Genomic DNA, 13,563 nt, shown 5'->3' with positions numbered 1-13,563 from the left:
GCTGCCCATCTGGGACCGGCGAGTTATACGGCAAGTACACGGGAGCCCCCCAGCCTGTTCCGACGCCCACCGCTGCCCCCACGCCCTCCGTCACATGGTCCACTGTGGCCTAGGGGCGTTCCCCCCAGCAGAGGTGGGGGGGCCCGGCCCCGGGGTGGGGCGAGAGCCCTGAACTGGAGGGGAGGGGGCTCTGCGTCCCCGCCCCCCGCTCCACCCCCCCGTGGTTGGCCCGTGGCCATGGCATTTCGTTTCGGAGACTCTGTTTCCTGCCCAAAGAGCCCTGTCCTCAGAATGGACACATGACGGGGCACATTCCACCCCACGGGGCATCTCCCGTTTCACAGCTGCCCACCCGCTGGCATTTCTGGCCCCACGGCGTCCCCGCTCCGGCCCGGCCGCGGCCCCCCAGGGCGCTGGAATGTCACGGGGCCCAGCGGCGTTCTGCAGCGGTCACCACTGCCCTGCCGCAGGGCGTCACGCGGGGGGGCCGAGGGACAGCGGCCGCCAAGCTGGCCGGCCAGGGGCCTCTGTCCCACCCACGCCCAGGACGGCGTCTGGCACCCGCCCACGACCCCACCCGGCGAAGTTCTACCCCGCTCTGAGTCACTCCCGGCCCTGACACTGATGTGGCTGTTTGTCACCCGTGAAGAAGGGACACTAGCTGGTCCTCTCCTCCACCTCCTGCCTGCAGGTCCCAGCTGTGCAGGGCGAGAAGCGCAGAGCCCCCACGGGGCCTCGGGGGGGCCTCTGCTGCGCCATCCTGCCCTCGGGACCTGCGTTTCCTCCGGGCAGAAGCCAGATTCGGTGCAAGGTCAATGGCACACGGGCAAGAGCTCTGCTTGGTTGGCAAGTGGGGGGACGAGGTCTCAGCAGGAGGGGACGGAGGCAGCAGAGCCTCTCGCCCACCATCCCCCGTTTCAGAGGAGTCGGGGTTCTCGACTCAGCACCAGAGAGCAGCTGTGCCGCCCCCTCCCCGCCCCCAGCCTTTCCCAGACAGACTGCCGCCCCGACCGGGGCCTGCACCCCTGCCCTCACCGCCGCTTGCCCCTGAGGCCAGGGCCCTGCTGCCTCCGGCCCTCCCTCCGCTGGGAGGTCTCAGCAGGGAGCGCCGCACGGGGCCCCCTCAGCTGCGCTGCCCATGCTAGGGGTCAAGCCGGCCCCCGCCAGGCTGCACGTCAGGTCTGTGGTTTGGCCATCGTTTCACACTCTAAGCCAAGCAAAGCCGCGAAAATCAGAGCCAGGACAGAGGCGCCCGGACGGGGTCACCAAAGTCCTCCCTGCAGGGGCCGTCCTGGGCTGATCACGCCCTCCACGGCCCGTCTTGGGTGCAAAGGTCAGAGGCACTCAGGCATCTCCACCTGGGCTCTCCCCCTGCCCAGTGAGAAGCCAGGTGTGCAGGGCCCGCTCACCTGGGCGCACGGCCGGCCCCCAGCCTCCTGCCCTCCTGCCGGCTCCCCCTCCCGGTTTCCAGGGGCCGCCGCTGCGGAGGCTTTGCGGCGACTGACTGAGCGGCCCAGGCAGGGCTGGGTCGGATGTAGGTCGCGGCAGCCTCGTCGCTCCCGCGGCCCCGCCCACTGGCCCCGCCTCCCTCCTCCCCCGCCCGCCTGCGGGCAGAGCCGCGGAGGTCAGAGTCGCGGTCCCGGGGCAGCGGCCCCCCCCACGCCCCTGCCCCTGCCGCCTCGTAGAGCTCCACGCTCCTGCCCAGCCCGGCTTAGTGAGACGACCGCTCTCTCAGGGTCCGAAGCCTCAGTCCGTCAGCTGGGCTGACCCCTCGGGGCCCAGGCCAGCACAGGTCCCGCAGACACACAGAGCAACCGCCCTCATGGGAATCACACCCCAAAGCAGCACCGAACAGACAGTCACAGGCACGGGGACCTGGTCTCAGGCTGTGCCGTGGGGCGCAGCCGGGTGAGCTCTCTGGGGGTCGAAGGGGCCAGGGCGGCTCACAGCAGCTGTTCTTAAGCGGGTGGGCGGCAGGTAAGGCCCAGAGGGAGACGAGGTGCTTAGGCCACCTGGTCCGCGGCTCCGGGAGAGACGCCTGTTCTCTCCTTGAGGACAGAGAACTGGGTCGTTGCCACCAACGAGCCAGACGTGACTGGGGACCCAAGCAGAGCAGGAGGAAGTGGGGTCAAGGAGAGCCGCGCGTCCTTCTGCGCATGGAGCCAGCTCCGCGTGGGCTCTCGGGAGCCGCGTGACCGCATGTGCGCATGCGCGTGTCGTCGCACGCCTGTGGGCGTTCGGGGGTCCCCCTCGCCCCGGTGTCAGCCCGGGACAGGAAGGGGAGGAAGCTGCAGGCCACCCCGTGGGGGCCCCGCGCTCCGGCGGGGCAGATGGATGTCAGATGGCCCGCTCCAGCCCGCCCCGCCCCCCACCCCCACGCCGGAGGGAGCGACAGGGACCCGGGAGCTGTGGGGCTGGGGGGCAAGGGCGCGAGGTGGCTTTGCACAGGTAAGCTCTGGAGGGCACCGAGAACGCGACCTCCGACCTCAGGGCAGTGAGGTTTGTCTAAGCAATCTGCCTTCTTCCCTGAGGCCTGGAGATGGCCAGCGGGCCACCCTGGGATGCCTCTCGTCGGGGCCCCAAGGAACCGAGGTGGGGCAGACGGTTTCCGCCCGCCCCGTCCTCTGCCCTCTGGCCTCTGTCACATGGAAGGTAATACTCTGTGCGCCTGGCAGGGAGGCGGGAGCCGTGGTCGAGAGGCGGGTCCTGGGCCAGACGCTGGCATGGCTCCCGTGATGCGCACAAGGCAGGGAGGGGGCTGAGGCGTTGCCCATGCCTCGGTCCAGCCCCTTCTGGAAGTTTCCAGGCTGCCGCTGGAGCCAGTGACAGGACGTTCTGCCCGTTCTCCAGGGGTCCTTCCCGGCGCCCCGGTGTGGGTCAGTGGTGACGTGGTCACACCGCCTCCGCTGGTGGCACGCCCCGCGCCAGCTCCCGGTGCATGTCCCTCGGGAGCAGGGGAGCCAGTCCCTGCCTTCATCACCGTAAGTGGAAATCGCGGCCCGGATGTGGACAGGACTTGTCCCCGGGAACGCTCGCTCCCACTGGCCGGCAGAGACAGGACCCTGGGGGTGACACCCGTGACACAACCCTCTGCCCCCGGTGCCAAGGGCGCCGCGGCTCCTTCCCCACGTCCAGCTGTCCTCCCTCTGGCACCGACTTCTCAAATTCCCAGCAGCTGATGGTAAAGATCAGGCTGAAACGCCATCCGTGCCGGCGGCCTGGCCGCGGGGCACCGTGCCGAAGCCGGACGCCGCGGGAGGGCCCGGGCCGCGGGCTGGGCAGGGAGCTAGGCCCGGGCTTGCTGGCCGCCTCGCGTCCTTGGGAGGCCCGGCCACGGGGAGGAAGGGTGGCTAGTCTCCCGCTGGAGGACCTGCAGGTGACGCCTCACCCCTGGGGACTGGACGGGAGACCAGCCTTGCCCTCAGAGGGAGCGGGGACCAGCCCTGTCACCCCCTCATGACAGCAGCCCAGCCCTCCGAGAGTCCCCGTCTCCGCTGTCGGGTCAGCAGCAAAGGGCGTTGGCCACCGCTGAGGCTGGCCGGGGAGCCAGCTCGCCGTGACAGGAGACAGGGACCAGCACTAAGCGCCTGCAGTGGGGGCTCAGCGGGGCCCCCGGTCCCACCGTGTCGTTCCATCCTCGTATCCCTGGTTTCCCCGCTGCGCTGCAGGGAGGCGCGTGTGAGCAGCCTGCCTTCTGCCTCGCGACTCCTCGTCCCTCAACTGGAACCGTCCGTGATCACCCAAAGCGGAGTGGCCGGCACTTACTGATGGCAGGCGGGTCCGCCCCGTGTTCACGAGTGGCTCTCGCCCCACTTTGAAACGCAAAGCCCGGGCAGAGTAATTCCGTTTCGTTTACTGCGCTGAGGACAGTGCTTGTCACCCGTTCCTTGAATGAATGCCCCCCTTCCTGAGAATCTGCAGGTGGTCCCCCTGACTAACTGGGGTGACGCGGCCTCCCCACCACTCGTGCTGATTCTGAGAGGGCGTGTCTGGAGGCCTCTTCGTAGCTGTGATGGTGACAGAGAAGATGCCCACCCGTCTCTGAGGGATGACACCGGAGGATGGGAAGCCAGAGGTTCCAACCAAAGGCACAGGAGGCTCGGAGTGGGACTCGCCCAGCCCCCTCGGGAGCACGGCCTCGAAGCTGGGGCCTGAACGCTGAGGGTCGGGGTGTCGGGTGAACGGAGGGACCCTTCCTTGCACCAGCCAAGACCGCATCGTCCGTCACCACGCTGTTACACAGACCCCAAAGCCCCCGCCCCCCGACTCGGCACGGAGACGGAGTGGCTAGCGCTCAAAGACACACGGGGAGTCGGCCGCGGCCCAAGCCCGATCCTCTTGTTTGGTTTTGGTTCAGAAAAGAACAACCAGAATTCGGGACGCAAACTGTTACAACTCCATCGAGTAAGAAAATATTCTCGAATAGACACCAGCGGGTGACGACTCCGTTTGGGGGTGCACGAGGCTCTCGTCTCCCCGGGGGTGGGGGCAGCCACGCCGTGGGGACGTGCGACTTCAGATAAACACTGCCCCGGAAGGTGACGGTCCTGTCTGCGCTTCACGGAGCGGGGGCCGGACGCTGAGAGGTGAAGGTGCCGGGCGCGGAGGCAGCGCGGGCCGTGAGTCTCTGCGCCCCCTGCTCCTGGGTTTCTCCCACCAGTAAAACGAGAGAGGCTGAGGTCGTCTTGACCGCGGCCCTGTCCACTTGCCCGGCGAGCTTCCTCCTGGAGAAACAGAAGGGACGGAAGGAGAGGGAGGGAGGGAGGGAGACCCCTCCAGAAAAAGAGAGAGGGACCTGAAACTCCCACCAGGGGACACGGGTAGCACCAGCCACAAGCACAGGTGACAGACCCATCTGGACTGTGAGCTCAGTGACGCCTTTTGGCGCTGTCTCGGCCAGATGCCCGCCAGCACCTACCGGGGCCCTCGGGACCCAGTGCGCGCCTCCCCCGTCCCCACTTCCCTTTCCCTCAAGGTCCTCTGCACGCCACTCTCCCTGCAGTTGACTCTGGGAAATGCCCGGGCGGCGTCTGGGCGCCACCGCAGACCTCGTCCCAGGGGCCACCTGTCAGCCGAGGTTGCTAGATGCTGGCCCCCGGGAGACTGACAGGACCGGCTGGGCCCATTAATGCCCGAGGCGGAAAAGGGCTTTGCCGCCTGGTGACTGGCTTGTGCTCCTGGAGGAACTCGACCAGGAACCGGTTGACGGGGCGCCAGCGTGGTGGCTCCACGGAGCCGGGAGCCCGAAGACCCGAGGGCTGCTCGCGGTCCAGCCTTGTGTCCGTCCTGAGCGTGGAGACTCTGTGTCCATGTGTGTGCCGGAGAGAGTCCTCCCGGACCCTCCTGCCGTTTCTTCTTGTGGCATGGGTGTGAGCTGGGCACCTTGCGTGACGGGCCTCTCTCTGTCTCCGGGACGGTGCCGCTGATGCTACGAAGCTGTCACCGGCCCCTCCTGAACCAGCCCTGAGCCACCTCTCTGCGGGAGGCTGGGAGCAGGTGTGGTCTCCGGCCGCCGAGGGGTCGCCCTCAGCTTTATCTACAAACACCACGGGGTTGAAAACTCGCCCTGACGTTGCGGGCAGCACAATAACTTAAAGAAAGACAAATTTTCACTTCCTGGCTCATTTTCTGAGATCGGTTGAAAATGAACTTAGGCTAAGAGGACCAAGACCACAAGCTAAGAAGAAATAAAACTCGAGGGGAACTTGGTGGAAGAGATTTGAGCTGCCAATGATATTGTTTCCTGGTCCGCGGCCGTGGACATTTGTGATCTTCTGGAAGAAGTGGCAGGCGGGGGCGGGAGGGTCTAGCCCAGGATTTGCAACTATGCAAACAGTTACAGCTCTAATCTGCAATCGTGGTCACATTTCCTCATCACGTGACTGTAGCCTGCTCTTAAACGGATCGGACATCAGTTTCCTCACTTATTAAAAGGGGCGGCGGTGTTACTGGGTGTTGAAGCCCTGTTTTCACTCCCTGGGGGCCTGGGCCAGGAGTGGCTGGAGCAGAGGGGAGGTGGGAGATTCTGTCGGAGAAGCGAGAGAGGGGACAGGGGACCGCCGTCGCCAGGGCCATGCGCTCCGCGCGCGCACGCCAGCTCCGGTGCCAGGAAGCTCGGGCTTAAGGTCGCAAGTCCCTCCCCGCTTGCCTTGGAGGGAGAAAGAGGAAACTCTCCTGACGGCATTTCTGTCCCTGTCCGTGTGTCTCCCAGGACATCGTCCTCGTGTTGCTAGAGTCGAAGGCCCTTTGCGGCCCCCGAGCCCGCTTTTGAGGTCGCTTCCTCAGCCCGGGACCCGGACCCCTTTCTTTCTGTCGAGCGCCCGTTGTTCCAAGCTTGTGGAAGGCCCGTCTCTGCCCCAGAGCTTCCTGCTTAACTCCCCCGGACGCGCCGCCCGCCACCCCCCGCCCCGGTCCACCTGCTGCCGCCCCGGCGGACTGGGCCCGAGTCTCGCCCTCCTTCTCGCCCACACACGTTCGGACACAGGCCCCACGAGCGCCCCAAGGAGAGGACGTCCTCCCTCTGGCTGTCCCCACAGCGCCCCATCCTGGGCTCTGCCCAGGAATTACTCATCCTTGGCTGTCGTGCCAAGAGATGGATCCTTGAGGCAGGGACCCGAGCGGACCAAGGACGTCACTTGTTTACAAGTGACTCGTAGTGAGCGGGATGGGAAGAGGGCGTCTGGTTCAGGACCGCAGGCTCCGGGGTCAAGCTGCCCGTCCACCGAGGCCCATGTCACACTTGCAGTGGGTTTGCCCAGTGAACCACCTGCAGGCGCGCACCCTGGCCTGTTTGGGGGACGTTTGGAACCTCTGTGCTCTGGCGTCTCACGAGCTGCCCGGGCCCGTTCCTGCCAGGGGCTCGCGCGGGCGAGGGGGACCTGCAATGCGGGCTCGGGGAGACTCTGGAGTCACGGGGACTCGACCGGACCAAGCCCTGGTGTCGAGGTCCCCTGGGACGTGCACGATCAGAGGCCAAGGGCCAGGACGAGAAAGTGAATGACATATTTGCTCGCGATCTATTTTTAATATCCCGTAAACACATCTTGCTTATAACGAAGGCCCGGCTGAGCTGCCAGCCGGGCGCATTCCAGCAGTTCCCCGAGATCACCTCAGAGGTTACCCCGTCAAAGCACAAACCCCTGAATTCCAGGCGGGCGCCAGCTGCCCAGTCACAGGCCTGGCGCTGCCCATGGGCTGTGGTGTGGCCGTAGACAGCGAGCCCCGAAGAAAAGGCTCCGACAGGAGGCCCAGGCGGCCGGCTCACTGCAGTCCGGGTCTTGACCCTGAGCGGACTCAAGAGGGCCCAGGGTGACCGGTTAGAGACCTGTGGACGCCGAGACTCAGGGCGCTGTGGGTGGCCGTGGAGAAGGTCAGGGGCTGACATCTGGAGCCTCAGACCTGGCCAGCAGCCCCCCCCCGCCGCCCCTTGCAGGGGCTGAATCCCAAAGGCCAGCGAAGCCCCCAGACCGCCCTTCCCCCCTGATGCTGGGGGCGCGGCCTTGTTAAAGGAATCGGAATTCACCTTGCTCACCTCGGGACACCTGGGGGACAGCTGGGAAGAGCGAGACTCCAGGTACGCATGCCACCACCCATGTCACCACCGTCACCTCAGAGACACTTACTCTGCTGCTTCCTTCCTGGGGCGGATTTTCAGGCCTCGGGGGTAACGGAAGGCAGCCCCCCCCATGGCCCCGCCTGTCCCCCAAAGATGGTGGCTGTCCCTGTCCCAGGCTGAGCCCCGCCTCCCCCCACCCGAGAGGCACAGTAGGAGACAGCGGCTTCCCTGGGGGGCTCTGGGAGGAGCGCTCACGCCTCGACCCTTGGGAACGGTCAGAGAAGCTCATCTCCACGGACCTCAGAGGAACCCCAGCTGCCCCTCGCCACCCGCCGTGTGCCCTGGGACAGGTCCCCACTCTGTCTGGGCCTGGGCTCCCCGTCTATTCAGTGAGGGGCTGGGCGCAAAACACCGGGCCTCCCCCGCTGAGCGGTCTGGACAGGCACAGCCCGGCCCGCCTCCCTGGCAGGACCCCCGATCGGCAGCCCTCTCCCACGTCCCCCCGACTTGCCTTCTGCCCTCCTGACCAAGCGGCTGGGTTGGTTTCCTTCTAATCAATGACAGACCTCTTAACGAACCCACATTCCTGGGTGGGCGAAGGCCCGAGGCCGGTGTGTGATTGTCAGACAGGAGCCTCTGCCCCATGTCCACCCCAAGCACTATCTGGGGTCTGTCTCTCTTTTGTCCTTAAAAGGCGGTGAGGTGCGAGGAGTTTACTGTACCCTGCCGAGCAGGTGGGAAGACCGAGGTCCGGGGAGAGGCCTGCAGGGTGAGTGGCAGCGCGGACCGCTGGCCCCTCCGGAGGCCGGGCGGAAAGCCTCCAAAGCCTCCCAAGCCTCCCGCCCGCCGGCTCTGAGTGCTCTCTGAGGCGTAAGTGTGAAGTGAGTATGTGTAAACTGCGGATTACTCTCTCCATGCTGCTATGTCTCCCGGGATCAGCAGGACCAGGGCAGCTGGCAAGGACGCCAGCGGTGACCTCAGGGCTCGGCCGGCGCCTGGAGCCCAGCGGCCAGGACACCCCCGCTGGGGCCGGCTCGGTTACCGCCGCCCTTTGCTCCCAGCCGCGCCCAGGCAGGGGGGCTGGGTCTGCAGAGCGGACGCCCCCACGGCTGCATCTCAAGGGAAGGGGAAGGGACAGCCCCCCCAGACCCCCCAAGGCCCTTCCGGGCTCAGCGGCCGGGTGGGCGGCCGGCTGGCAGGAGGGTGCCCTGGAGGTGGGCCACGTTTCCCTCGGGGGGTCGATTACACCAGAGGAAACCCGAGCTGTGCCTGTGTGGGTACAACAAGCCTGTCGCCTGGTGGGGTAATCTCCATGCTTCTCAGGTGACAGCTGCTGGCCCGGGGCAGCAATGTCCTCAGCCGGGGGCGCCACGTCCCCTGAGGGGCGCGGGCTGCGCAGAGCCTCCCAGGGTAGGCCAAGCGGGGCCTGGCGGCCGGACCACGGGGTCCCTGGGCCAGGGCGGGCCCGGCCGGGGCCCGGAGGCCGCCGCCCCCGGCCAACCCCGCGGTCAGCACCAGGGCACTTGCCCGTCGTGTGCCTGGGGCCGGCATCGGCTGTTCCATTTTTGCACTGGCTCTGTCTGTCTGTCTGGTACTCAGCGCAGGGCTTGACACGTCCCCGGCACCTGGTGCTCGTTTGCTGATTCACAGGTCCGGCCGCTCGTCCGTCTTCCAAGAAAATCGTGTTCTCAACCCTGTTGGTATTTTCATCACGCAGTTAAGGCAAGTGTCACATGTGCCACTGGTAAAGCACCAGCGTCCAGCGTCCAGCGGGGCACGTTTCCCTTTTAAGGACAAATTGGGATGGACTGAGGGGTATTCCTCACGGGGTAGCAAATCTATTTTCTTTCTCTCAAGCTCCGCTGGAGCTGGCAGAGGACACCATTGGGCCTTCCTGTGGCTCCGGCGTGGGGGTGACCTCGGGCTGACCCTCAGGGCGGAGGGGCGGCTGTGGGGGGGTGGTTGGGAGGTGGGGGGCCCGTGGGGATGTGCAGGCGGCTGGGCACAGGCACGGCGCCGCGAGCCCCGTGGCCTGTTGGGTGACAGCTCCCCCACCGCCCGTGACGACGTGTGAGCGTGGGGAGGTGTGCAGGGACCGGCAGGCCACCCGGACACGGGCTCGGGGAGGAGGGGGCTTTAAAACAGGAGACTCTGCGAAAACACTCCTGAGCGCAGATGGGGAGAAACAGTATAAAAGTCTCTTCCCTGATGTCCCTGAAAATATGGGGACAGTGACTTTGCATCTGGCCCAGGAAGGGGCTGGGCAGTGAGGGCGGGTGGGGGCACTGGACTCTGGGAGGGAGCAGGGGGTGGGGCAGCAGAGCAGCCCCCCTACCCCGGACTGTCTGGACTTGGCCATCAGGTCGGCTCGGCGCCCGCACTCACCCTGACCCCTGGCTGGACTCTCTCAGCGCCGTGGGCCACCTGCTGTCCATAGGGGGACGGAGTTGGGCCCCCCTCGCTCAGCCTCTGTCTGATGGCCACGCGGAGCTCTGTAAAGACGGTGCCCAGGGCAGGAGGAGAGCCTCAGCCTGTCCTCGCCGTCCTCAGAGCCCTTGAGTCTCCACCCCAGACGCACCCACACCACTGTCTGCTCAGACCCCCATGTCGGGGGGGCATGTGACAGCCTGAGGGCTCTGGATTCCCGATGGCACAGACACGAGGCCCTCAGGAAGCCGCCTCCACCCTGCCAGCCTGGGGTGCGATGGTGACTGGACCTCCGGCACCGCCCCGCAACCTGTTCCTGCCCAGAGGGTCCCCCCTCCACGCCCCTCTGCCCCCACGCGAGGGGCCGGGACGGCCCACAGAGCTCACAGCGGCGGCCTGGCCCGGAGTGGCCCGGCCAAGGGCCCCTTGTGTCTCCCAAGAGGACCTCCTCGAAAGTGGCCAGAGGAGCCGGGATGAGAGCGGAACCAGGGCTCACACCTTCTGGAAAAATCGTCACGATGCCGTTTCCAGAGGCCAGAGCCCCGGGAAGTGGGAGCTCCGCAGAGAGCATGTCATACTGTCGAGTGCCCCTTGCCAGGCGGGGCTGTCCCTAGACTATGGATGCCTGGTTACAGGGCTTCAAGTTCTGTTGGGATCTGTGGTCGAGGAAGTGACCTCGCCACCACTAGTCCCTGGGGAGGTCTCGATGCAGCCGGGGTCCCAGACTTGAGGACACAGCTGGGTCCGTGCTGGCTCTGCGTCCCGATTCTGAGCAGGGCACGAACCTCTCGAGCCTTCCTCGTTTGCAGAAAGTGTGAGATAGTGTCTGTCGGTCAAGCCACCCAGTGTGGGGCAGCGTCGCCACACAGCGGTGGATACACAGATCCGCGTGGGCCGGCCCCAGGCCCGGGCCCCGCCCTGTCCCCTCCCACACTCCCTCCCTCGGGCCGCACCGACCTCCTTTCTCAACCGCCCCTCTGTCCAGACACCTTCTGCTCCAAGTGTCAGCACATTCACACCTCCCGCCAGGCTAAATATACCCGCGTGTGCACAGGCCTGGCTCCCTCTGCTCCCGCTGCTGGGAAGACAAATGCCACCCGGTGGCCTCCAGCCCTCCGCGTGGCACCTGCTATGCCTCCCCACGTGTGGACGGCTCCTCCTCCCCTCGTCGGGGTTCTGTCTGCCTTCTGCTCCCGACTGTGAGCTCCCAGGGGGCAGGGGCCTTGCTGGCCTGTCCTCACGGGCACAGGTAGAGCTCAGGGCACGGTGGCTGAGTCACCAGAGGAGAGGACCTGCCCCACTGGCCAGCTCAGTTGTTACAGCCAATTCGACCTAGTCATTTTAAGTAGATCGGACCGATAACTATTTAAGCTCATCCTGTGGTTTAAGCTTTTCGTGGGCATGTTAAGTTTTGCTGAACAACTGAATAACCCCCCACGCGTCCACAGCAGGTCGCTGTATATTGTCCCCTATCCGGGGCCCGCTGGGCAGCGCTTCAGACTGGAGAGACGGACTCCCTTCAGGCGGCCGTGCACAAACCCAGAGTTCTTCCACCGTGTGCCGTCTCCAGCCCTGGGATGTTACCCCCATCTGCTTCCACCAGCCCGAGGGGACGGAACACAGAGAAGGGTACGTGGGTGGGGGGACCACAGCAGCCAGGTGTCCCACGTCACGCATCGCTTCCTGTCCTCTGCCGCTGGGGCCCGCTGGCAGCAGGGAGGCTGGGAAATGCCCTCCGGCTGCGCGCGCCAGGAGGCGACAATGGATCTCGTGGACATTCAACCTTCTTGGACGCGATGAGCAACACATCTAGACTTAGCGTGTTTTTCAAACCTTTTCTGAGCCGTTACCATATGCCAAGCGCTGTGCTGAGAGCCAGACAGAGAGGCGACCGGGCAGCAGCTTGGCCGTGGAGAAGCCGCTGACCTAAAAGGCAGGTGAGACGTGGCGCCGAGCGCGTGGCGCCCTGGCGAGGAGGGCGCAGTGAGCATGCGCGGGAAGCGGGAGGGACGCTGGCTCTGGGGGCTGCCTGGAGCTCACAGCAGGTGAGCAGGACACGGTTGGCGGAGGAAGCCGGAAACAAGAAGGCTAGAAGCAGGTCAGTCACGCAGACGTACGATGAGGAACACTATGCAGCCATGAAAATCACGGATTCAAAAATATTAAAGGCCATGGGTGATTATTCATAGGAAATGGACAGTGACCGGTCATACAGGGCGACCCATTTTGGGGATAACTCTATATCTAAATGTAGATGAAAGTATACAAATATATTGAGGGATACTTTGTTGTTTATTCGTGTTTATCATTTAATCAAAGATTTCCATCAATACGCTTTGGTTTGATGTACTGTTTGCTTCAGCCGGACAGAAGGATCTCAACACCTCCCAGCCCCACCCCCACGAATCCAGCGGTGTGGCCGCATCTGTATTATCTGTCCTGGGACCCTGACTCGGGTGGGAGCTCCATGAACACTCCCTGAAATACGGGGCTTCGGATGAGCCTGTTCTCCTGGTGTGAAAGCCGAGACAATGACTCCTGCGAGAGCGCACCCCAAAGCTTTGACCATTACAGAATTAATTTTGCCTGATGGCAAGTCTCAGGATACGCCTCCCTTTGGTGTAGGCTTCCGCTGCTTACAGAGCCCTGAGCCGCAGCACCCCTGAGCCCTGTCGCCTCGGCCACCAGGGGGCAGTGTGGGCTGCTTGTGACAATGCCACCGACCCACTTCCAAATTTTGCAAGTCCTTCTCCTTCAAAACGCGGTTGATAGATAACTTTAGAGGATTTCTTTAAGGGATATTTTATTTGTTTTTCTCATTCTATTTCATTTGGAAGCTAATGAGGGATCCGCTGAGGGGAAGCTGTCACTTGTGTAGAACGGGGAGTCCAAACTTCTGTGTCCACCCACATCCCTCCATCCCTCCCTCAGTCTACAAACATCTTTGTAAACCGTCTTTTGACTTTAGATGTGATATATTAGAGGTATTTCCATGACGCGGACCCTTCTTTGTGATTCAAATGTTTGGGTAGCAAGTGCTCTGCTCCTAAGACTGTGGAAATGTCACTGAAATCTGGGAGACCTGCGGAGGTCAGCGGAACCTGTCACAGTGGGAGATCTGTCCGGCCAACGTCGCGTCCACACTGGCTGCTGTCCCCAAGTCACGGAGTCTGTCTTCCCTTGGAAAAACTGGCCCAAATCCTTTATATCCCTAAACAGCATTTCCAGGTGGTGAGGACAAAGCCCTTTAATCTGCTTTTATTGTTATTGTTGTAGTTCCGAGTTTATTGTTTACCAAGTGCTTTCTCTTTAAAACAGCCAGGCGGAGCAAGCTTACCCCTCTCTGAACCCCGAGTTTTTTAATCCGAGGGGCCGAGCGCGGCAGCTCAGGAGGCGCACAGGGCTGGACTCCTCCCGTTTCAGGTTTGGAGGGCCGACGCTCCCTTTTCTTGTCTGCTCGGGGTTGAGAAATGCCTCCCGGTTCCTTGCACGGAGTCTAGGTGTCCAGGAGGAGGCGGGCCTTGTTGCCTGGGCGACAGCAGGGGAGCGGCTGAGAGGCTGCTCCGGCAGCCAATGGAAGC

General features: G+C 64.3%; 1 protein-coding gene across 1 annotated transcript; it reads left to right on the top strand.

Annotated features, from left to right (window-relative positions):
• The first annotated feature begins 94 nt into the window (after nucleotides 1-94).
• Nucleotides 95-5,085, top strand: LOC118613345. The gene is made up of 8 exons (XM_036235377.1): nucleotides 95-133; nucleotides 692-842; nucleotides 1,472-1,534; nucleotides 3,108-3,181; nucleotides 3,669-3,774; nucleotides 4,358-4,429; nucleotides 4,473-4,619; nucleotides 4,901-5,085. The coding sequence occupies exons 1-8, from the start codon at nucleotides 95-97 to the stop codon at nucleotides 5,083-5,085; spliced, it is 837 nt and encodes a 278-aa protein (XP_036091270.1).
• Nucleotides 5,086-13,563: the final 8,478 nt, after the last annotated feature.

This window comes from Rousettus aegyptiacus, unplaced genomic scaffold (assembly GCF_014176215.1).
Source record: "Rousettus aegyptiacus isolate mRouAeg1 unplaced genomic scaffold, mRouAeg1.p scaffold_m13_p_18, whole genome shotgun sequence".
Classification (NCBI taxonomy): domain Eukaryota; kingdom Metazoa; phylum Chordata; class Mammalia; order Chiroptera; family Pteropodidae; genus Rousettus; species Rousettus aegyptiacus.
The sequence above is the reverse complement of the archived record's forward strand: the minus strand, read 5'-3'. Positions and strand labels throughout refer to the sequence as shown.